The following is a 24,842-nucleotide window of genomic DNA, read 5'->3' as shown; positions in this document are numbered from 1 at the left end:
GCACGCACGCACGCACGCACCCACACACACACACACCCACACACACACACACACACACACACACACACACACACACACACACACACACACACACACACACACACACACACACACACACACACACACACACACACACACACACACACACACCCTGCTTGAGATAATGCAACCAGGGCAGCCTGTGACATCATTGCCGTCCCTTGTGCTGATTGGTTGAGCAGTGCTCCAAGCTGATCCCCCCTGCTTCTGTCTCAGATGGATGCTGCTGCGGGAGGGAGGCAGGGCTACTGGGAGGCAGGGAGAGAGGCAGACAATGCAGCGGGGGCTGGGCAGTGCACACATCACACGCACCACACATCACATCCACACACCACAAGCATAGCTCTTCTGGATATTGGGAGAATAACAGGAATAACAGGAGGGAAGGATGGGATGGGAAAGATTGTATGTATCTGTCTCTATTAGAGGGCTTTCCACTGTGTGTGTGTGTGTGTGTGAGGGGTGTGTGTCGGTGTAGGAGGGGATTGAGGCTGCAGCAGGCAGTCAGCCCCCAGCAGCTCAGCTCTGTGTTGTCACCGGGGAAACAAGCGACCAACCAGGCTGAGGCAGCCCAGACCTGTTTTGCTTCCTGCCGCCTGGAATAAAAGGGAAAGGAACAGCTCTGTTTTTCCCCTCTTTCTTCTGTTTATTTTTCCACTGTGGATAGCCTTTCACCATCAACTCCCACAGACAGACAGACATACAGAGGCTCACAACAAGCTTGCAATGTGAAGGGCACAGGGAGGGAGGCAAGGTGTGGATAATGGCTCACTATAAGGATGTAGCCGTCAAAAAGACCTCTTCTCTCAACCTGGTGACGGGATTCTTTCAGTATCTCCGCGGTAAGTAGGCCAGCAGCAGTGATTTCTATAGATTGTCATCTCTCACTGCATCCCATCCTCTCATCCTTAGTGGATGATTGAGTTCCTGCATATGGAAAATAACAAGGAACCAAGCTTGGATTGTGGTTTACATGGAGGTGAGCCAGATGCATGAACCAGATATATACTGACACAGCAGCACTATGTATGTAAGGCATATGGTGGAGGATATAGTTAGTGCAGAAAAGAACAAGGAGTTTACTGAGGCTTTGGTGTAGCTAGGTAAACCAGATACAGCACTATGTATGTTGTATGCTTCACTGGGCATCCCTGTATGTGCATCACTGATGCTCCTTTAGATTACACAATATGCCTTTGAGGTAATATGGGTTCTTTTCTCTCTGTGGAGGCTATCTAGTGTTAGCATGGCCCTGTTCTCCAGCATCACGTGACCAGAGAGTATACTTTAAGTGCGGATGTTTAAAAATGGCCACTGTGTATGTGCAGTATTGCTCAACCTACTGACACATATGCACATGTCACTGTGTGTTCAGTGCACTACAAACGCTATGCAATGCAAGTCACCCTTTTCTTCTATGAAGCGACAGATGTTTTGTGTAGTGTGAAATCAGAAATGTATTATGCATGAGGCACAGAGTCTGTCTGCATATATTATCCCCCTCTCTACAAAAGTGCAGGCTGGGGGTGACCTGAAAGAGTACGTATGCCGCTATTGGTGGGTTGGACACTGAGCAGTGAGTCTGCAAGATGTGTGAAGCTGTGAACAGAAATCTCCTCTGCTTATGCTTTGATCTACTTAGGACTCTTACTTTGATGGGACTTTTATTTGAGCAAACACCTGTCAATATCTAATCATTATATGTGATTGTATTATAAATATATGTTTTTTTTCAAGGTGGTTTGGGTGCATCTTTAGTATGGCCGGGAGGATACCAGTATCATAATATTTTTTATATGGCAAAAATGAAAACTTGCGAGCTAAAGCTTGGAAAAATAAATAAATGTGAGTTTGATGATGTTTATTACCATAATTAGGGCTGTTTTCCTAAAGAGTTTAAATCTGCTTCGTGTTTTGTTTCCTTGCCACGATACTAACGAGTATCGTGATACTGGTATTGTCCTGGCTCTGATGTTTAGTCATTAGGTACAGTTGAAGTAGGAAGTTTACATACACCTTAGCCAAATACATTGAAACTCAGTTTTTCACAATTCATGACATTTAATCCTAGTAAAAATTCCCTGTCTTAGGTCAGTTAGGATCACCACTTTATTTTAAGAATGTGAAATGTCAGAATAATAGTAGAGAGAAATATTTATTTCAGCTTTTATTTCTTTCATCACATTCCCAGTGGGTCAGAAGTTTACATACACTCAATTAGTTGTCACGACTTCTGCCGAAGTCGATGCCTCTCCTTGTTGACGTCGCTGGCCTTCTAGCCATCGCCGATCCATTTTTCATTTTCCATTTGTTTTGTCTCGTTTTCCCACACACCTGGTTCTCATTTTCCTCATTATGTGTTGTTTATTTAACCCTCTGTTTTCCCCATGTTTTTGTGTGGTATTGTTTGTCTGTTTCATGTATGCGCACGTATGTCTGGTTGCGCTGGGTTATGTCAACCCGTTTTGTATTTCGTGTTCGTTGTGCCGTGTGCTTTTGGATCGCCTAAATAAAAGGCTCCGTTTGCTACCCACTATCTGCTCTCCTGCGCCTGACTCCCTTGCAGCAATTTACGCATACCTGACATTAGTATTTGGTAGCTTTGCCTTTAAAACGTTTCAGGTAGCCTTCCACAAGCTTACCACAATAAGGGGTGAATTTTGGCCTATTCCTCATGACAGAGCTGGTGTAACTGTGTCAGGTTTGTAGGCATCCTTGCTCACACACGCTTTTTCAGTTCTGCCCACAAATTTTATATAGTATTGAGATCAGGTCTTTGTGATGGCCACTCCAATACCTTGACTTAAGCCATTTTTTCCACAACTTTGGAAGTATGCTTGGGGTCATTGTCCATTTTGGAAAACACATTTGCGACCAAGCTAAAAGCTTTAACTTCCTGACTGATGTCTTGAGAGGTTGCTTTAATATATCCACATACTTTTCCATCCTCATGATGCCATCTATTTTGTGAAGTGCACCAGTCCCTACTGCAGCAAAGCACCCCCACAACTTGATGCTGCCACCCCCGTGCTTCACGGTTGGGATGGTGTTCTTCGGCTTGCAAGCATCCCCCCCTTTTTCTCCAAACATAACGATGGTCATTATGGCCAAACAGTTGTATTTTTGTTTCATCAGACCAGAGGACATTTCTCCAAAAAGTACGATCTTTGTCCCCATGTACAGTTGCAAACCGTAGTCTGGCTCAAGGTCCTTTGCTGTTGTTCCGGGATTGATTTGCACCTTCCGCACCAAAGTACTTTCATCTCTAGGAGACAGAACGCGAGCCCTCCTGAGCGGTATGACGGCTGCGTGGTCCCATGGTGTTTATACTTGCGTACCATTTGGAAATTGCTCCCAAGGATGAACCAGACTTGTGGAGGTCTACAAATTTTTTTCTGAGGTCTTGACTTCGACTGTATGTCCACATGTCCCGTTGTTGTACACCTACATGTTTTCATGTGTGCGTTCTAGGAGCTGTAATTGTGTTGCAGGATGCACCAATGTATCTCTCCTCTCTTCATCTCTTCCTCTGATCTTCCATACCACTGCATAACTTCCTTCCTCTTTCACTTCCTCTATGCCAGGTTTTCCCTAAACTCGGTCCTCGGGACCCCAAGGGTTGGTTTTTGCCCTAGAACTACACAGCTGATTGCAATAATCAATTAATCATCAAGCTTTGATCAGTTGAATCAGCTGTGGAGTGTCAGAGTAAAAAACAAAATTTGGGGTCCCCATGACCGAGTTTGGGAAACTCTGCTCTGTGCCATATCCCTGCTTAGATTACTGTGTGGTCAGGGGCTGCGCAGATCAGAGGTCTACACTCGTAAACAGGATGGATACTACTCACTACTCAATTAAATATTCACACTTGAACAGGCTGCAAGAAGCGTTGGGAATAGAGAATATACTTAAGCAATAAGGCACGTGGGGGTGTGGTATATGGCCAATAAACCATGGCTAAGGGCTGTTCTTAGTTGCGGAGTGCCTGGATACAGCCATTAGCCGTGGTATATTTGCCATATACCACATACCCCAGAGGTGCCTTATTGCTATTATAACTGGTTACCAGCGTAATTAGAGCAGTAAAAATAAATGTTTCATCATACCCGTGGTATACGGTCTGATATACCACGACTGTAAGCCAATAAGCATTTAGGGCTCAAACTACCCATGAAACAGGGGAGGCAGCAGTTGTAAGCAGGGTAGGCAGTTATCTTGTGCGACATCATGTATTGACCGTGTTCTGTACCACTTCAATTCCAGATGAACAAGAGGCCGTACAGAAGAGGACCTTTACAAAATGGATCAACTCCCACTTGGCAAAGGTAAGAAGATATCCTTTACTATGTCTTTGTGCTTCAACACAACACTTGATAAGATATGTGTTGTGTGTTAACACATCATGTTGAGATAACTACCATGCCACCCGCAGCTTCCATTTCCGTATAGGAGCGGAGAGGATGAAATAACATTATTACAATGGTATAATCACCGATATACAGCAATTGTATCACTATGATAATATTGCTACCCTGAATATTATCCTGACCTTTGTTATCAGATGGCTGTAGAAGTATTGCACTGCTGTCTTTGACCGCCCAGTTTTATAGCTGCTCTCTGGACAGTGGCATTTCAGTAGCCCTCGTGACCCTTCGTGTGTGAACAGAGATTGGACCGTGAGAGGAGGGTTGTCATCCAATCATAATGATTCTGCGAGGCACCTCATAGTGTAATGGAACCACATTATGCAAACAAAGTGTCAGAGGTTTTTATGTCAATTTTGTACACGTGGAAAACTACAGTTTGATTGCGGCCATAATAGACAGTTAAGATTTGAAGATATGTTTTTCATCATCCGGATGTTTGGATTGTGTTACAGTGTAGCTACTGAGTTGTTTGTAGAATCAGTCCTGTAAATGTATTTTTAAACGAGACCAGGGGAGAGTGAGGCAGAGAGAGACACTAGTAAAGATGACTCAGGGCAGAGATCCCTGTGTTTCTCAGTTCCTGAGTAGGCTTACAAAATGCCTGCAGTATGCCTTACCGAGCCAACGTGATGGACAGAGTAAAGTTGTCTAGGAAGATAGAACTATCCGTATACAGGAGATCACCAGGGCAGCATTTTAGAGAAGATAATACCTGTTGAGTAAAGCTGTGTGTGTGTGTGCGCGTGCGCGCGCGTGTGTGCTACATTTGTGCCTATAAGTATGCCTGCACACTTGTGTGCGTGTGTCTGTGTGTGTGGGGGGGAGTGCGTGTGTGTATATATTTGTCCATGGCTAGGTTTGGCAGGCAGGGAGAGTTTAGCAGCACGGTGCAGATGGAGAGTGTGATGTGGGAGGAACATTTCTCTGCGGGAAGCAGTCAGTCTGCTCCAAAAGGCCATATGACAGTTCAGCTCTTTAACACTATAAACATACTCATCATGAGTTATAACTATATATAAACACATAGAATAGCTCATAATGTCATCATCATCATCATCATCATCGTGAGTGTGTGCATAACGCATTACAGATACGGGCTTCATAGATACTGTTAGGGCCAACCATGTTTTCTTGCTGTATTTTAGACAGCCAGGTTTTGCTGGCTCAAAGGTTTTTGGTGACACAGCACATTGTGCTGCTGCTTGGTCAGACAGGGTGACTAATCACTAGTACAGGGTTTAAGTTTTGAACCCAGCGGAGAGATCTGTCTTTTGTTCTGTCAGATTTGGCCCACGGGGCGGCAGTTCAAAGCATGGGAATCTGAGTAACATGATTGGCCAATAAGTCACCACGGAGGTCTATTCCTCATTATTCATGCTGTACACTTATATCCCCCCCCCTCTCTCTCTCACACACACTCTCCCCTCTCTCTCACTCTCTCCAGCTCTCTCTCTCTCTCTCTCTCTCTCTCTCTCTCTCTCTCTCTCTCTCTCTCTCTCTCTCTCTCTGTGCATACCAATGAACCTGTAGAATAAGCCTAGTCATGAGCCTCTCGCTCCAGTTCACTAGGCTACTGCTACTGTAGGAGGGATTCAAATCTCAATTCTTATCAGTTCATCTCTCAATAAGTTTATCTAATCTCATCTAAACTTTTTCCGTCAGGTAAGCAAAGCCATTCTGAATGGATTACGATAGATCCCATGACGGGTGCCTTAAAGTTCCCATTTTAAAATAGATTTTTAAATCAAATTCTGAATGGAACAAAATGTAATATGTTGGTTTTATGATGGAAAGTGCCGGCCCTTTTAGTTTGAACTTTCACTGGGCAGTCATGTTTTTCCCATTGTGTCCATTTCCTCTCACGTTACCAAGCACTTTTGCATTGATTGAATGTCTTGTGACAGTGTGTGTTATGACAGTGTGTGTGTGTAAACATGCATGTGCGTGTGTGTATGTGTGTGTGCGTGAGTGCGTGTGCATGTGTGTGTGTCATGACAGTGAGAAGGGGGCTTGTCATGTGACTCCTATTTTGTTTGTCACTAAACCCAGGATGGGGTTGAAGTATAATGACATTCTGGAGATGTATGGTTCATGTTACCGGTCAAATAGTTTAATGTCATTTCTATATTTAAATTGATCTTGTTGTTAGGATACTGGTGGTCATAAAGGAGGAATAATATTATCTAAAAGACTTCCATTGGATTCTGTCTTTGAAGCAAAGAAAAATAGCACAAAAAACAGTGTATACTTTTCACAATGTTGTGCCCCACAGTCCCAGCCAACTGCATCCTGTGGGTCCTGTCATGAAATGTGACGAGTTGTGAAACGAACAGCTCAGCCTGCCAAGACAATTCCCACAAAGACCAGCGTTTCATTAATTAATGCATTGTTTCCGTGTATGATTTCTGAGAATGTTCTGTGTGTTTCATGAAGTAGTTTGCTCTGTCACCTAACTCCGTCAGAATTCCCTCAGCTCTGATAATACATGGATAGTTGGATACAGTATGTTACATGAAACAACTATGCCCAGCTAGGGTTAAATGGACCCATGCTCTGATTTTGCTCTGAATCACACTGCCTCAGGCACGGGCACCTAGCCATCTCAGAGGCACAGGCACCATCTTTTCAGCTGCAGGGGAGCTCTTTCTGTTCTCTCTATAGTCCAGTCTTTAGCTAGCCAACAAGCTCTTTTCAGTCTGGACTCCAGTCTGTAGCTGGCTCTGCTTTCTTTTCTCCTCAACACAAGGGCTGGGGAGAGGGCTGTTCAGTCTGGACTCCAGCCTGCTAGCTCTGCTTTTACTTCAACCTGTATAGTAGCTAGCTAGCTCTGCTTGTACACCAGCCTGTAGCTAGCTAGCTCTGCTTGTACACCAGCCCGTAGCTAGCTAGCTCTGCTTGTACTCCAGCCCGTAGCTAGCTAGCTCTGCTCTATTTTCTCCTCAACACAAGGGCTGAGCGAGAATGAATGTGTTGTGTTTCTAGGATTTACTTATTGAAAGATTATAGTGGATTGTAATAAGATAATACGTCTTTATTAAACAACAGTAGGTCTATAATTTGTAACAGTATAGCCTACCAATGACCAATTATTAATGTATTAGTTTCACTGTTGAATCTTCTCTTTCCTAGCGTAAACCACCTCTAGAGATCACCGACCTCTTCGAGGACATCAAAGATGGGGTGAAACTTCTGGCTCTGTTGGAAGTGCTGTCTGGACAGAGACTAGTAAGCACTGCTCTTAATATATACAGTCATTGGTAATGCTGGATTATTCTATTCGTGCTACAGAGTTCAGTCGCATTTAATTACCATAATATTGTATTGAACTTTCTTGCTGTATTTAATGTGCGCGCTCTGGTAAGATTTTGTGTATTTACAGTACTCCATATGGAAAATACACTTACACTTTACTTGAACACTCCCTCCTCTCTCCCCAGCCGTGTGAGCAGGGCCGCCAGCTGAAGAGGATCCACTGGGTGTCCAACATCGGCACCGCCCTCAGGTTCCTCGAAGGCAGGAAGGTAAGCGCGCCCTCAGAGTAACTACACAGTATTTTCCCTGAGTATTTTGTCATAGCTCGAGTTTAACATGTAAACCCAAGGGCCCATTCGCAATGTCACTTATATCTTCCAAGGGTTTTATTCAAAACATTTGGCCAAGGCTTGTGAAAAGAATATTAATCTCTGTCTAATGCTAGCGGTTTGAAAATACGACATTGTATCATTGTGTTTATGAACAAAGATAGATAAATGAAGGCTCTGCATGAAAATATGTATCTATGCAAGGCCATATGGATGGTACATCCTCTCTCAGTCAGTATTGCTTTGAGGCCTGTATCTTACTGTGACCTTCTCTCACCATGCCTGACCTCTGACCTCAGTCTGTGTACCGAGGATCCCCGGTCAGTGGCTGCCTGTAAAACACACTGTGTTCATATACTGTATGCATTCCTTTTGTTTAATTCACGGTGTGTATTCCTAGCTATTCTTTGGTTGAGCCATTCTTTTCCTCTTTGTGCATCTTGACTATTGTAGTGCCATCAACCAGGCGATTTCTGGTTGTCATGCGTTTTGTATACACTTTGAAACTTTGGAGTCAAATCTTTCCTGCCCTCTCCTTTTTCCAACATTTGTGAAATAGTCACATATTCAAAAAAAAAAACTACAAAAAGACGAATGTAAATATGCAGCAACCTTAATGTAAACTAGTTTGCTCATCCAAAGTTTGTTACAGTGATCTTCACTACGTTGGCTTTATTGTTACTGTCCTGCCAAATTGAGTACTCTACAGCTTCTATGTTTTTCCTCTGTTGAGCTTGGCTGTTTCTGCCTCACCTGCTTCCGCTCTTCCAAATATCACTTTGTCGCATCAGAGAGCTGATTTTGATGGCTGTGAAAGAAAAACATCAAATCGTCATTATTATGCCAATGGCCCACTCACTCAACAATGCCTTTATTTGTTAAACATTAATTCAGAATGTACCTATGTATGAGTACATGTATTTCCCAGACATTTCCTTTCATGACAAGTTGTGAATTGCAATTAAATTGGGGTTTTCTTTCCCAACAGATCAAGCTAGTCAACATTCACGCCACTGACATCGCAGACGGTCGACCATCCATTGTCCTGGGGTTGATATGGACCGTCATTCTCTACTTCCAGGTAATGTGTTGTTGTATCTGGTCAGTTTGACACTTACATATTGTAATATGACTGTCTGTGATTGTTAACAGTGTCTGACAACTCTCAGTGAGTGGTTTTCAGTGCTGTTTTACCTTGTATTCTGTTTGTCAAATGTTGTTATATCGAGGAGTGACACTTTAAAACACTTTTTTAATCTAATTGGATCTACATACAGCTATTTGATGTTGCTATGGTTACTCACAGCATGTTTGCTCTAATTGCTGACTCTCTGTCAGATCGAGGAGTTGACCAGTAACCTGCCAGCCCTGGCAGCCCTGTCCAGCAGTACCTCCTCAATGGACAGCATGGCCAGTAACTCAGAGACGGGCAGTCCCCCTATGAAGAGGAAGGTAGTACCCAAGAAGTTCCAGGGCAACGCCAAGAGGGCCCTGCTCAGATGGGTGCAGTGCACCGCCGCCAAGTACATATACCATTATATATTTGGGCAGCTTTTCTAACCAGTGCTCCAGCGGGCAAAACTGGTTGAAATGATGTCATTACAACTACATTCAGACCAGTTCAACATCATCACAACATTTTCTCTACCAGCTTTGCCTGCTGGGGTGGTGGATTTATTTGCCTGTGTATGTGTGTGTGCGTGTGTGTGTATGCATACTCTTGACTGACCACGTCTGTATCACCCGAACTGTCTGTATCTTAATTTGAATTATAATTTCAAGAGAGCTCTGCCACCGGCCCGCTGTAAACACATACTTCTGTTTGTCCCAAGGCGTCAGGGCATGGAAGTGAAGGACTTTGGTACTAGTTGGCGGAGCGGGGTGGCATTCCACTCTGTGGTCCATGCCATCCGCCCAGACCTGGTGGACATGGAGATGGTGAGGAGGAGGAGCAACAAAGAGAATCTGGAGGAAGCCTTCTCATTGGCCGAGAACGAGCTGGGCATCCCACGCCTGCTGGATCCAGAAGGTTACTACCTCTCCTCTTCTATTTAATGGGAAAAAAAGATTGCTTTATCAAAATAAGCACACACTTCCTCACTCATCCCCAGCTCCGGCTGGTACATAGGGCAGCAACAAAGAATCTCCACCTCTGTCTTCCATGACGCAAGAATTATGCAGTTCCAACAGAACTTTATGGAATACTCTTTTAAAGTTTTCATTGAAGATTGTGCGAGGTTTATTTATGGGTATTTCGTTCCATCAAAGTGTTGTTGATACGCTTGTCTGGAGATAATAATGCAGACAGCAGCTCAGCAGCAGTCACTTCAGGAGAGATCAGACTCTCTGTTTTTACTGTGTCATATTTGTAATATGTCAGAAATTATGTTCCGGCCCTGCCATGTCTCTATTTTACTCTATATATCCATTTTAAATGACAACAGTTTACATACTGCTAATCGAAAGGGGCATATAGACCTATACACACATCATACTTAATTGACATACTGTAGTTTGCTTGATGGATACCACTAATGTCACTGTTTTCTTATTTACTACTTTCACGCCAGACTCTCTCTCTCTGTTTCTTCTTCTGCAGATGTGGATGTAGATAAACCGGATGAGAAGTCCATCATGACATATGTTGCTCAGTTCCTCAAGCACTACCCCAACCCCCACCACTCTGAGACAGATGGACAAGAGGATGAGGTACCAAGCTATATTCACTGTAGTCCTGAGTCAAGTACTGTATTGGCATTGGCAAACTCAGTGTTGTGTTGTAATGCTTTATTTAAGTGATAATGCCTGAGAAGCCGGTGTTTGGAGGATATATTGGCGCGGGTTTTGTTCGTCTCGGCCCGGCAAACCGTGCAAACGTATCCTCCAAACACCGGCTTCGAGGGCATTATCACTTTTATACAACGGGTTACCAACATATTCAAATAATGATTGACATATTTTCATTAAAATTGTTATTTGGATGAATTTATTAATACTATTTAATCCTTCCATAAGATATAGTCCCAACACAAATCTAGGGTTGCTACCCAAGGTTTGGTTGCCAGAGACGAGACCCAGTCGCTAAGTCTTTTTGTTTTAAATCTATGGACACGACCCAGTTGTTCGTTCTAAATGTTTCGTTGCCATGACGGCTGGCAACGTCCTTATCCCTTGCTTGCTAGCTAGCCAACTTTGGATTTTTCTTTGGATACATCCATAACAATGAGCTAATGATGTGCGATTCCGCCTGGCATAGAACATTGTCTCTCTCGCCAGACCATTGTTCAGAAGAGATAGCCAACTACACAGCTAACACAATCACTTCAAACTGAAGCTGGAATGACAGAAAACTAGCTGCATTTCTTGTTTTTCTATTGACATTTCTTTGTATATATCTATAAAAAATTATGGTGATTCATGATTTCGACTGGCTCAAAAAAGATGCCAGCCTGTCTGTCTCGTCCTGACTGCCGACATGTTCATTACCATAGGACAGCTGGAGATCGAATTTCAATATTGAAACAATGTTTCAAATGTCAGAGAGACAGACAGCAAGGTTATTACAAATCTCCGCTGTTCAAAACCAAATGCTAGTCTAAAAGAAATGGGAGATTAAGTCCAGATGCTTTTTACAGGGTAGATCTAGTATATAAATTGCCTGACTGAGCTGACGAGACAGTGGATTGCGCAGTCAGATGGAACAGAGTAAATAGCCATTTTAGCATCATAGATTTAGCCGGTGCTAACTTGAGGAATAGACACCGGTTGGAATTCCGTTTGAACCAATCAGCATCCAGGATTAGACCCACCTGTTCCATAAGGACTTTCTCTGCTTTTGTCTTCTATTGTATTTGTGTTTTCAGTATGGTTGTTCTAGTTTACCTAGCTACAGTATATTTAATATCAAGTGGCTAACTAATACGGGCACCATCAGTGTTGTAATGCTTTATGTACTCTGTTATTGTATTCATGTATCTGCTACTGTATTTGTGTTTTCAGTATGCTAATACTTGTTGCTAACCATATTTCCCATTACACCAACGACAGCTTTCATGAAAAAAAGACACATAAAAACAATTTGTCATTGCATGAACTCGACAATCATCTTACTTTCCTCGTTGCGCATTACGTCATTCACTCACTCCATCTCCCCGTCACGCTCTCACTCCATCTTATGTTATCTTTCCTGTTGCATTTGAAGCTGCTTCTTCGCTACTTTCCAAGTTTTGCACACTCTATCCCAAACCTACGGGTATGTTCATCCACGCCATGTAGTGTAGTGTCTGCCTGCAGTGTACTATATTTCCTCTTCTTTATGTTTGTCATGGCTTTGCTTTGATTTTGCTCTCTCGCTCTCTCTCTCTCTCGCTGCCACTAATGCCTTTCTGTGCTGTCTGTTTGTTTGGTTGCATCTCTTCGTGTGGCTTTCTTCCCTGGATAGTATGGTCCTCAAGATATTGAGCAAATGCTTGAGGTATGTTGTCACTGAATACATAGACTCATCAGGGATTCTTATTTTGCTTTGAATTGTATTGTGCTTGCTGTGGAAATCTGGAAATCTATTTGGAAGGTTTTGGTAGGAGTGGTTTCACTGTATGTAGTTTGTTGAGAATTATGTCGGGGTTGAGAGAGAATGAATAATGGTGCATTGCATTACCTGAATATTATGTGTCATCTGAATGCTGTGTGTTAATTGACTCCCAGAGAGAAGAGCGTAAGGTTCTGAGAGAGCTGAAGGTGTGGCTGGATCAACTGGAGAGGGACGTGCTGCGAGTCCAGGGGTCAGAGGGCAACCTGACCGACAAGTACCAGGTTAGTACCAGGTGACCAGGGGGCAGACGGCAATCTGACAGACAATACCTGGTGACCAGGGGGCAGAGAGCAACCTGACCAACAAGTACCAGGTGATTGGAACCAAATCTCATGCTACATGTAGCTGGCTATTGTTACGGTATATTAAGTTCCAGGTCACGAGGTAACGTACATCATACTACGTGTAGAGAGAAGAGACAGAGCTTCGTAAACACCATGACTCTTTCTCAATAATCCTTCATCAATTTCTTGTATCTTCATGTCCTCGCTGACGTTTTAAAAAGGATGTGGGTAGAGGGCACTAAAAATCAAGGAAAAGATTATTAAGAACAGGCCCATATTTGACTGAGCTCTACATTCCTATGTGTTATATACTCAATGTGAATGTAACATCTCTAATACTCATATTTCTACTTTGCTCCAGGGCTTCAAGAGTTTCCGTGTGCAGTATGAAATAAAGAAGAAACAGACAGAGCCTCTGCTGCAGCCGGTGCACAGGGATGGGAAGCTGTCTGTAGACCAGGCCCTGGTCAAACAAGCGTGGGAACGTGTCTCTATCAGGGTGAGTCAGTGTATTGCTGTCTATGGACCCCTGGACAACTAGCCTGATCCCATACTGCTTCTGTAACGGAGTTCCTCTCTCTCTTCATAAGAAGAGGAGGAGTAGTGATCGAACCAAGGCGCAGCGGGTTGTGAATACATGATGAATTTTATTTTAAATAAACAAAACGAACAAACACGAAAACGAACTATACTTGAAAATGATACAAAATAACAAAACGAAAGTAGACAGACCTGAACGACGAACATACATAAACACGAGAACGCACGAACAGGGAAAAATAGCCTACATGAAATGAACAAACCGTAACAGTCCCGTATGGTGCGACAAACACTGACACAGGAGACAACCACCCACAAACAAACCTTGTGAACAGCCTACCTAAATATGACTCTCAATTAGAGGAACGCCAAACACCTGCCTCCAATTGAGAGCCATACCAGGCAACCCTAAACCAACATAGAAACAGACAACATAGAATGCCCACCCAAACTCACGTCCTGACCAACTAACACACAAAACTAAACAGAAAACAGGTCAGGAACGTGACATAACCCCCCCCCTCAAGATGCGTACTCCGAACGCATCACTAAAAAGTCCAGGGGAGGGTCTGGGTGGGCATCTGACCACGGTGGTGGCTTAGGCTCCGGGCGTGGTTCCCACCCCACCATAATCAATCCCCGCTTCCGTATCCTCCCCACAATGACCACCCTCCAAATAACCCCACCTAAATTTAGGGGCAACACCAGAATCAAGGACAGCTCTGGGACAAGGTAGCTCAGGACATAGGGATAGCTCAGGAGAGAAAGGTAGCTCAGGATAAAGAGGTAGCTCAGGATAGAGGGGCAACTCCGGACTGAAGGGCAGCTCCGGACAGAGAGACAGCTCTGGACTGAGGGGCAGTTCTGAATTACTAGCCGCTTCTGGCTGAGGGACAGCTCATGGCTGACTGACGGCTCTGGACGCTCATGGCAGGCTGACGGCTCTGGACGCTCATGGCAGGCTGACGGCTCTGGACGCTCATGGCAGGCTGACGGCTCTGGACGCTCATGGCAGGCTGACGGCTCTGGACGCTCATGGCAGGCTGACGGCTCTGGACGCTCATGGCAGGCTGACGGCTCTGGCAGATCCTGTCTGGCTGGCGGCTCTGGCAGATCCTGTCTGGTTGGCGGCTCTGGCAGATCCTGTCTGGTTGGCGGCTCTGGCAGATCCTGTCTGGTTGGCGGCTCTGGCAGATCCTGTCTGGTTGGCGGCTCTGGCAGATCCTGTCTGGTTGGCGGCTCTGGCAGATCCTGTCTGGTTGGCGGCTCTGGCAGATCCTGTCTGACGGACGGCTCTAGCGGCTCCTGTCTGGCGGGCGGCTCTAGCGGCTCCTGTCTGGCGGACGGCTCTGTAGGCTCATGGCAGACGGGCGGCTTAGCAGGCTCATGGCAGACGGGCGGCTTTGCAGGCTCATGGCAGACGGATGGCTCAGACGGCGCTGGGGAGACGGATGGCTCAGATGGCGCTGGGGAGACGGATGGCTCAGATGGCGCTGGGGAGACGGATGGCTCAGATGGCGCTGGGGAGACGGATGGCTCAGATGGCGCTGGTGAGACGGATGGCTCTGGCCGGATACGGCGCACTGTAGACCTGGTGCGTGGTGCCGGAACTGGAGGCACCGGGCTAAGGATAAGCACCTTCCTACTAATGCGGGGAGCAGGGACAGGGCACACTGTACTCTCAAAGCCCACTCTATACCTGATGCAAGGTACCGGCACTGGTGACACCGGGCTGAGGACAAGCACATCAGGGTTAGTAGGGGGAGAAGATACAGTGTGTACAGGGCTCTGGAGACGCACAGGAGGCTTAGTGCGTGGTGCCGGAACTGGAGGCACCGAACTGGATACACGCACTATAGGGAGAGTGCGTGGAGGAGGAACAGGGCTCTGGAAACGCACTGGTAGCCTAGTGCGTAGTGTAGGCACTGTAGGTACTAGGCTGGGGCGGGGAGGTGGCGCCGGAAATACCGGACCGTGCAGGCGTACTGGCTCTCTTGAGCATTGAGCCTGCCCAACCTTACCTGGTTGAATGCTCCCGGTCGCCCGACCAGTGCGGGGAGGTGGAATAACCCGCACCGGGCTATGTAGGCGAACCGGGGAAACCATGCGTAAGGCAGGTGCCATGTATGCCGGCCCGAGGAGACGCACTGGAGACCAGACGCGTTGAGCCGGCCTCATGACACCTGGCTCAATGCCCAATCTAGCCCTACCAGTGCGGGGAGGAGGAATAACCCGCACCGGGCTATGCACACGTACAGGAGACACCGTGCGCTCTACTGCGTAACACGGTGTCTGCCCGTACTCCCGCTCTCCACGGTTAGCCTGGGAAGTGGGCGCAGGTCTCCTACCTGCCCTAGGCCCACTACCCCTTAGCCCCCCCCCAAGAAATTTTTGGGAGTTACTCACGGGCTTTTCGGGCTTCCGTGCAAGACGCGTCCCCTCATAACGCCGGTTCCTCTCTCTATTTTCCTCCGCTCTCCGAGCTGCCTCCAGCCGTTCCCATGGACGGTGATTTACTTTAGCCCATGGTCCTTCTCCGTTAAATATTTGCTCCCAACTCCACAAGTCCTGTATACTTGCCCGTTGCTCCAAATTACGCTGCTTGGCTCTGGATTGGTGGGTGGTTCTGTAACGGCGGTCCTCCTCCTCTTCTACCGAAAAGGAGGAGTATTGATCGAACCAAGGCGCAGTGGAGTTTGAACACATATTTATTAAACGAAAACACGAACTTGAGTAAACTAACAAAAATAACAAACGGTGTAGACAAACCTATACGAAGAACTCACATAAAACAAGAAGAACGCACGAATAGGACATAAGACTACACAAACCGAACAAACCGTACACAGTCCCGTATGGTGCAAACATCGACACAGACACAGGAGACAACCACCCACAAACAAACCTTGTGAACAGCCTACCTAAATATGACTCTCAATTAGAGGAACGCCAAACACCTGCCTCCAATTGAGAGCCATACCAGGCAACCCTAAACCAACATAGAAACAGACAACATAGAATGCCCACCCAAACTCACGTCCTGACCAACTAACACACAAAACTAAACAGAAAACAGGTCAGGAACGTGACAGCTTCAGTCAACTCTTATTTACAAAGATAGTCCACCAGGCTACTGCACAACCAGCCCAAGAGTACACACAATCTATGGGCCAGACTCAAAAGGGCCGATTTCACGGACACAGATCAAGTCTACTGTAGTTCTGGATTAGAGAGCGTACCGGCCCACAGAGACCATTATAAATAGACTGTAACCTTTGTCATTGAGAGATTGTTATTTTTGTCCGCCAACTCATTTTCATTTGCTTTGTGTTTAGTAGTTAGACTGAGACTTGCATTGCAGAATGTGAGCCCAGATAGCTATCGTAATAAACTGAATGAGTGTTCAGTGAGGCGCAAGCTTTTGAAGGAGCGCTCATTAAGAGGGCATGAGAGTTTTGGAGAGAGGGGAACAGAAAGGGTTTTGTTCACTTGATAGAGTGTCCCCAGCCTATATGGACTGTGGACTGGAGTAGCACAGCACTGTGCTCATCCACTGGAGTAGATGCTTGAGAACATGTGGAAACCTTTTTTAATCACCACCTGCTTTTTAAACAGCGTGGTTAATGCTAATGCCTTGATTGTGCTGATTGTTCTTGCTGTAATGGGTGGCTGTTGCAGCTCCTGGACTGAAACGTGATGAAGACCCGAGTGGTCGAAGTAGCATCACTAACAAACCACATGGGAGCATAGATCGCAATTTTTGCCACATTTTGCAGACTTTGCATTTTTTTTTATCCAGCACCTGCTCAAAGTCTTTGGACATGTACTATTTGCCTATGCTAGCTCCTGGACTGGCACATCCATCTGGATAAGTCGTTGCCTGGCCCACTGGGGGTGATCGGAGCCTGGCTGCATCGAGCTGAGATCGCCCTGAGAGAGGAGATTCCTATCCAACAAGCCCATGAAGAGACAGCCAATGTGATCCACAGGAAGCTGGAACAGCACAAGGTATTCAGCAAGAGCAAATCTCATAATATATACAGGTACTGTTGCAAAACAATCATTGGATAGGCGTTGTTAGAAGGTACAGCAAGTCTCAAAATTCTTGGTTTTGTTGGTCATATAAGAAAAGATGACAAAGTCCTGATGTTGCACCAGTGTCTAGTCTAAATGATTCAACAAGTTTTTTTATTTCAGCATGCATGTATGTGGATATGTGTTTTAGGAGGTACTGAAGAACTTGGAATCCCACCAGCAGACGTTCCAGCAGATCCACAGAGACAGATCTGTGAACGGGGTCCCTGTCCCCTCTGAACAGCTCCAAGACATGGCCGAGCGGTTAGTCATCCTTCGGTCACCTCTACATCCGTGTTAATACTGTAACACATCTATGGATGTCTCTGGACAATATTAGCCTGATCCCTGATCTGTTTGTGCTGTCTTGCCAACTGCTACGGTCGTTGTCAACCCATGAGTTGACAAGAAAACACAAACAGATCAGGGACAATATGACATTACTTAAATAAGACTGATATTGATCAGTTTGATAAGAATGTTAATATTGATTTTGTATTTTGTCAAACAGGTTCAACTATGTGTCCACATCATCTCATGCCCACCTGATCAAACTGGAATTCTGGGAGATGAAGTACCGTCTGATGGCGTTTCTCATCCTGGCTGAGTCCAAGCTCAAGTCCTGGATCATCAAATATGGCCGCCGTGACTCCGTGGAACTACTGCTGCAGAGCTACATTGTGAGTTGGCCTTTCATTAGTTGTTACTGGTTTGTGGTAGCCTGGTGGTCTATTTGTGTTGTTTAGCCAACCTCATGTTTGCCATGAAAATGACTATAGGTGTTGGTAAGACAGCACAAACAGATCTGGAACCACCAAGCTAATTTTCAATGGATATTGTTTCAATTTTATCCTCATGATAATTCCATGCTTATCTCACCATCATTCCCAACAGTCCTTCATTGAGGGACACAAGTTCTTTGAACAGTATGAGACAACGTTTAAGGCACTCAGGCAAGCTGCAGATGTCTACATCAAGTCTGATGGTTCAGGTAGGGTGTTTTTTCTTTTGTGTGTGTTTTACCTCAGATGTGCTTTGATTGAATGTTGTCTGTCAGAGAGGGATAAACGGGCTAACTGTTGATTTCATATTCTAGGCATTAAGATCAGTAAGAAAGGTACGTCTAGATTCATTTGGTATTGATATACAATAGGTAACGTGGTGACCACACTAGCCTTTGATTTGCTGTGCCCTAGTGGTTCACTGGTCTACCAAAAAATCCAAGAAATCTGATAGAATCTCACTGTGCCTGGCTGTTTACTAACTGACTACTCTATATTCTTCCACAAAGATAATTTCCTGTAACACAATTACTGTTTGCATGATACAGTAACAATAGTCACAGTAGGTCTTGGAATGTGAAACACTGCAAATGCAAATTCCTTACTGTCTTGTCTTGCTTGGCTTATTACTGGGCTCTATTAATAATAAGATCTTGACTAATTGGTTAGGATGTGACCCAATTAACCACTGAAATATCGTATGTCATGATGAAGAGAGAACTGACTCCATGATGTTTTCTTTCAGTTGAGGAAGCGGAGGGGGTGGGTAAGTTCCTGTCGGACGCATCGGCCCAGTGGAGGAACCTGTCGGTGGAGGTGCGTAGCGTGAGGAGCATGCTGGAGGAGGTCATCTCTAACTGGGAGAAGTACAGCAGCACGGTGGCTGGACTGCAGGCCTGGCTGGAGGACGCAGAGCAGATGTTCCACCAGTCAGAGAACGAAAAACGGGTGAGCATGAGGCTGGTTGGGTGGCAGTAAAAAGGTAAACATTTAAGCTAAGGGTATCTTTATTCCATGACAACAATTTATGTTTTGGCCATTGTGGAATGGAATAAAGATACTCTCAGCTTACATTTTTACCTCCCATTCCCTTCTTCTTATTGGATTTACAGTGCATTTGGAAAGTATTCAGACCCCTTGACTTTTTCAAAATGTTGTTATGTAACAGCTTTATTCTAAAATCTATTAAATCGTTTTTTCCCCTCATCAATCTACACACAATACCCCATAATGACAAAGCGAAAACAGGTTTTAATTACTTTTTGCAAATGTATAAAAACAACTGAAATATCACATTTGTGACATCCGGCTCAAATCGGTCTTATGAGAGCAAAAAATACTTTATGTTAAAATTAGAAACGTGTAATATCTGAAAATGTAGCTAGCTAGACTATCTTACAAGTATACATCATGGTTGGACGCGTCTTCTGTCGGATGTCATGGTTGCCCTTAGTTTGAAGATGTAATCCAGAGGCAGGTGTTTTCTCCATCTCCTTAGCTATCATACTTGAATTCCACTGATATCAAAACTCGGTCCTCCAGAAAGTGGAGAGCATACACGTAACGTTAGCTAGCAAGCCAGCCAGCTAACATTAGCTAGCTAACAGTACACTTTAACTTGACATTAGGTTTATGCAGATTTACTACAGATTTTTTTTAAATTAAGTCGGTGTTAGACAGGATTACTGCTATATGGCAGACCAATCCAAATTCCTCTCTCGGCATGTCCAGCCCACTCATTATCTTAAGGTTGCTCACTTTTTCTGTGGCTAAACCAACTAGGCTCGTAATTTAACAATTTTATTTGTATTTACAGATGTCATACAAGTTTGTTATTAAGGCACATGAAAGTTCACATGTTCGAGAAGGCATTTCTGCCCCCAAAAAACACATTTTGATATAAAAAGGTTTACGGTCAAATGGCTCCCCTGTGAAGTAGTGACCCGATACATACGCCTAGTTCCCTGAAATGGGTTACATTTACATAAGTATTCAGACCCTTTACTCAGTATTTTGTTGAAGCACCGTTCGCAGCGGTTACAGCCTCGAGTCTTCTTGTGTATGATGCTAGAAGTTTGGCACACCTGTATTTGGGGAATTTCTCCCATTCCTCTCTGCAGATCCTTTCAAGCTCTGTCAGGTTGGATGGGGAGCTTCGATGCACAACTATTTTCAGGTCTCTCCAGAAATGTTTGATCGGGTTCAAGTTCGAGCTCTGGCTGGCCCACTCAAGGACATTCAGAGACTTGTCCCGAAGCCACTCCTGCGTTGTCTTGGCTGTGTGCTTAGGGTTGTTGTTCTGTTGGAAGGTGAACCTTTGCTGAGCGCTCTGGAGCAGGTTTCTATCAAGGATCTCTCTGTACTTTATTTCGTTCATCTTTCCTTCAATCCTGACTAGTCTCCCTTCCACTGAAAAACATACCCCACAGCATGACGCTGCCACCACCATGCTTCACCGTATGGATGGTGCTAGGTTTCCTCCAGATGTGACGCTTGGCATTCAGACCAAAGAGTTCAATCTTGGTTTCATCAGACCAGAGAATCTTGTTTTTCATGGTCTGAGTCCTTTAGGTGCCTTTTGGCAAACTCCAAGCGGGCTGTCATGTGGCTTTTACTGAGGAGAGGCTTCGGTCTGGCTACCATAAAGGCCTTATTGGTGGAGTGCTGCAGAGATGGTTGCCTTTATGGAAGGTTCTCCCATCTCCACAGAGGAACTCTGTCGCTCAGTCAGAGTGACCATCGGGTTCTTGGTTACCTCCCTAACCAAGGCTCTTCTCCCCCGATTGCTCAGTTTGGCTCGGCGGCCAGCTCTAGGAAGAGTCTTGGTGGATCCAAACTTCTTCCATTTAAGAATGATGGAGGACACTGTGTTCTTGCGGACCTTCAATGCTTCAGGTACCCTTCCCCAGATCTGTGCCTCGACACAATCCTATCTCCTTTGACCTCATGGCTTGGTTTTTGCTCTGACATGAACTGTAGGACCTTATATAAACAGGTGTGTGCCTTTCCAAATCATGTCCTATCAATTTAATTTACCACAGGTGGACTCCAATCAAATTGTAGAAACATCTCAAGGATGATCAATGGAAACAGGATGCACCTGAGCTCAATTTAGAGTCTCATAGCAAAGGGTCTGAATACTTATGTAAATACTTACGGTATTTCTGTTTTTTATATTTGATAAATTAGCAAACATTTCTAAAAACCTGTTTTCACTTTCTCATTATGGGGTATTGTGTGTAGATTTTTTTAAATGTATTTATTTATTTAATCCATTTTAGAATAAGGTTGTAACGTAAGAAAATGTGGAAAAGGTCAAGCAGTCTGAATACTTTCCGAATGTACTGTATATGCTTTTTGGGTCAACATTACATTTGAAGCGCTGTGCCAAAATACTCTTTCTGGCTGTGTAGACACCCACTATGTCTGTTGGCCCCTTTAAAAAAATAGTCAATGTAGTATATTCTATGCTCACAGCTATTGCTATCAATTGTGTAGAGTTTCTGTCTTTCTTCTTCACTCCTAGGACTTCTTCCGGAACCTTCCTCACTGGATCCAGCAGCACATGGACATGAATGATGCAGGGAACTTCCTGATCGAGACATGCGACGAGACCGTCTCCAGAGACCTTAAGCAGCAGCTGCTTCTTCTCAATGGGAGGTGGAGAGAGCTGTTCGTTAAAGTCAAACATGTAAATTATTTTTAAAAATCTCCTATTTTTCCTGCACCTACAGTAGATTATGATTATTAAGAAGCATACTTCTGGATAGGCCCTGAAACATGGCTGTAGACTCATAGACACCATATTAGTCTACAGCCATGTGTCAGGGCTAACCACAATTATTTAGGCTGTGAGACTCAGGTGTCATGAAATATCTTGGCATTGCTTTTATAAGAAAAGTTCACATTGAATGCTCAAATTATAAAGACATTCATTGTATTCACTGTTTCCATGGCAGTATGCTAGAGCGGATGAGGTGGACAAGTTGAAACAGGACTATCAGGACTCTATCGCTACTCTCAAAACTTTCATGAATGCAACCAATGACAAGATGACTGCCCCTGTCCAAGTGTCCTTCCTGAATGTCAGGACATTCGTTCAAGATGTTGAGGTACCCATCACGCACATACAGTGCCTTAAGAAAATATTTATAACCCCTTGACTTATTCAAAATAATGACAAAGTGAATAGATGTTTTTAGACATTTTGGCAAATGTATTGAAAATCAAATACAGAATACAGAAATATGTAATTTACATAAGTATTCACATCCCTTTGCTATGTAAACTCCAAATTGAGCTCAGGTGCATCCAATTTAATTTGATCATCCTTGAGATGTCACTACAAGTTGATTGGAGCACCTGTGGCCAATTCAATTGTTTGGACATGATTTAGAAAGAAACACACCTGTCTATACAAGGTCCCACAGTTGACAGTGCATGTCAGAGCAGAAACTATACCATGTCCAAAGAACTGTCCGTAGATCTCTGAGATGATTAGGTATATATCTGGGGAAGGTTATTAAACAATTTCTAGAGTGTTGAAAGTTTCCAAGGGCACAGTGGTTTCCATCATTGGGAAATTGAAAAAATATGGAACTACCCAGACTCTGCCTAGAGCTGGCCGTCCAATCAAACTGAGTAACTGGGCAAGAAGGACTTTGGTCAGGGAGGTGACCAAGAACCCGAAGACCACTCTGACAGAACTACAGAGTTCCTTGGCGGATATGGGAGAACCTGCCAGAAGGACAACAGTCTCTATAGCACTTCACCAATCTGGGCTTTATGGGAGAGTGGTAAAATGGAAGCCACTCCTGATAAAAAGGCATGCCTGGAGTTTGCAAAAAGGCATGTGAAATACTGAGAGCATAAGGCAAAAGATTATGTGGTCTGATGAGACACAAAATGTAACAGCTCATCACCCGTCTAACACCATCCCTACCATGAAGCATGGTGGTGGCAGCATCATGTTATGGGGACGCTTTTCAGTGGCAGGGACTGGAAGACTGGTAAGGATAGAGGGGAATAATGAATGGAGCCAAATACAGGTAAATCCTTGATGAGAACCTGCTTCAGAGTGCAAACGACCTTAGACTGGGGCAAAGATTTACGTTCTAACAGGACAATGACCCCAAGCATACAGCCAAAGCAATACTAGAATGGCTTCAGAACAAGAATGTGAATGTCCTTGAGTGGTCCAGCCAAAGCACAGACTTGAATCCCATTGAAAATCTGTGAAAAGACTTAAAGATTGTTGTTCACCGCCGCTCTACATCTATGCTGAACAAAAATATAAAATAAATTCATTGGGACCTAAACTATGGATTTTTTTATGACTGGGAACACAGATATGCATATGTTGGTCACTGATACCTTAAAAAAGTTACGGGCATGGATCAGAAAACCAGTCAGTATCTGGTCTGACCAGATTGTGACAAAGAGTGGCCGGTGGAATGTTGTCCTGCTCTTCAATGGCTGTGCAAAGTTTCTGGATATTGGTGGGAACTGGAACACGCTGGCGTACACGTCCCTCTAGAGCATATATGTCAGAGTCAAGGCCCGCGGGCCACATCCGGCCCGCGAGAAGGTTTTTTACGGCCCCTGGGATGATCTTGATTTATTATTAGAACCGGCCCGCAGACCGCAGCAAGCCGGCAGCCCGCAGATCTTTTACACGCACCAATACTACATTTCCCACAATGCAACGGTGACGCACCGAGCAGTAGGCTGCTGTGTAAATGAGATGGAGCTGCCTTGGGAAAAACTCGTGGGTTTGACAACCGACGGAGCACCTGCGATGTGTGGACACAGGAGCGGACTGGTGGCGAAGATACGGGAAAAGATGCAAGAGGAAAACGCGACAGGTGAGCTGACAGCTTATCATTGTATCATACACCAGGAAGCGTTGTGCGGTAAAGCCTTGAAAATGGAGCATGTAATGAGCATCATCACGCGCACAGTTAACTTTATCAGAGCCAAAGGTTTGAATCACCGCCAGTTCAAGGCATTTCTGACGGAGTTAGAAACGGAGCATGGTGATTTGCCTTATCACACAGAGGTGCGATGGCTAAGCCAGGGAAAGGTGCTTCAAAGATGTTTCGAGCTTCGTGAGGAGATTTGTCTGTTCTTGGACAGCAAAGGGAAAGACACAACACAACTCCGAGACGAAATGTTTCTGTGTGAAATGGCTTTTCTGTGTGACATTACGAGTCATCTGAATGCAATGAACTTGCAGCTGCAGGGTCGGGATCATGTCATCTCTGATATGTACAGTACAGTGAAGGCATTTAAAACCAAACTGACTCTGTGGGAGACGCAGATGCGGAAAGAAAATTTGAGCCACTTTCCCAGCTGCCAGACCATGAAAGAGAAGCTCTCTACCAGTGCGTTCCCGAGCGCACAGTTGGCTGATAAAATAGGTATGCTTGCCGCTGACTTTCGACGCCGATTTGCTGACTTTGAAGCACAAAAAAGCAGGTTGGAACTGCTCGGTAACCCATTTGCTGTTGACGTGGAAAGCTCAC

At 44.8% G+C, this 24,842-nt stretch overlaps 1 protein-coding gene across 7 annotated transcripts in view; it reads left to right on the top strand.

The window, feature by feature from the left end:
* The first annotated feature begins 315 nt into the window (after positions 1–315).
* syne1b (spectrin repeat containing, nuclear envelope 1b) overlaps positions 316–24,842 on the top strand; it is a 145,692-nt gene continuing 121,165 nt past the window's right edge. For 2 of the 7 annotated variants that reach the window (XM_071365254.1, XM_071365250.1), the window contains exons 1-20: positions 317–881; positions 4,303–4,364; positions 7,596–7,691; positions 7,904–7,987; positions 8,347–8,367; positions 9,036–9,128; positions 9,386–9,570; positions 9,880–10,076; positions 10,647–10,756; positions 12,489–12,521; positions 12,752–12,859; positions 13,284–13,421; positions 17,306–17,470; positions 17,688–17,800; positions 18,048–18,216; positions 18,431–18,527; positions 18,633–18,653; positions 19,064–19,266; positions 21,845–22,009; positions 22,278–22,430. In XM_071365254.1, the coding sequence (XP_071221355.1) occupies positions 803–881; positions 4,303–4,364; positions 7,596–7,691; positions 7,904–7,987; positions 8,347–8,367; positions 9,036–9,128; positions 9,386–9,570; positions 9,880–10,076; positions 10,647–10,756; positions 12,489–12,521; positions 12,752–12,859; positions 13,284–13,421; positions 17,306–17,470; positions 17,688–17,800; positions 18,048–18,216; positions 18,431–18,527; positions 18,633–18,653; positions 19,064–19,266; positions 21,845–22,009; positions 22,278–22,430 (2,292 nt within the window). In that variant the 5' untranslated portion in view covers positions 317–802. Of the gene's footprint in view, positions 882–4,302; positions 4,365–7,595; positions 7,692–7,903; positions 7,988–8,346; positions 8,368–9,035; positions 9,129–9,385; positions 9,571–9,879; positions 10,077–10,646; positions 10,757–12,488; positions 12,522–12,751; positions 12,860–13,283; positions 13,422–17,305; positions 17,471–17,687; positions 17,801–18,047; positions 18,217–18,430; positions 18,528–18,632; positions 18,654–19,063; positions 19,267–21,844; positions 22,010–22,277; positions 22,431–24,842 lie in introns of all 7 variants that reach the window. The other 5 variants (XM_071365255.1, XM_071365251.1, XM_071365253.1 and 2 more) reach the window with 5 other exon arrangements.

This window comes from Salvelinus alpinus, chromosome 25, assembly GCF_045679555.1.
Source record: "Salvelinus alpinus chromosome 25, SLU_Salpinus.1, whole genome shotgun sequence".
In the NCBI taxonomy this organism is placed as follows: domain Eukaryota; kingdom Metazoa; phylum Chordata; class Actinopteri; order Salmoniformes; family Salmonidae; genus Salvelinus; species Salvelinus alpinus.
Note: the sequence above shows the minus strand (reverse complement) of the source record. Positions and strands in the feature narration are given on the sequence as shown.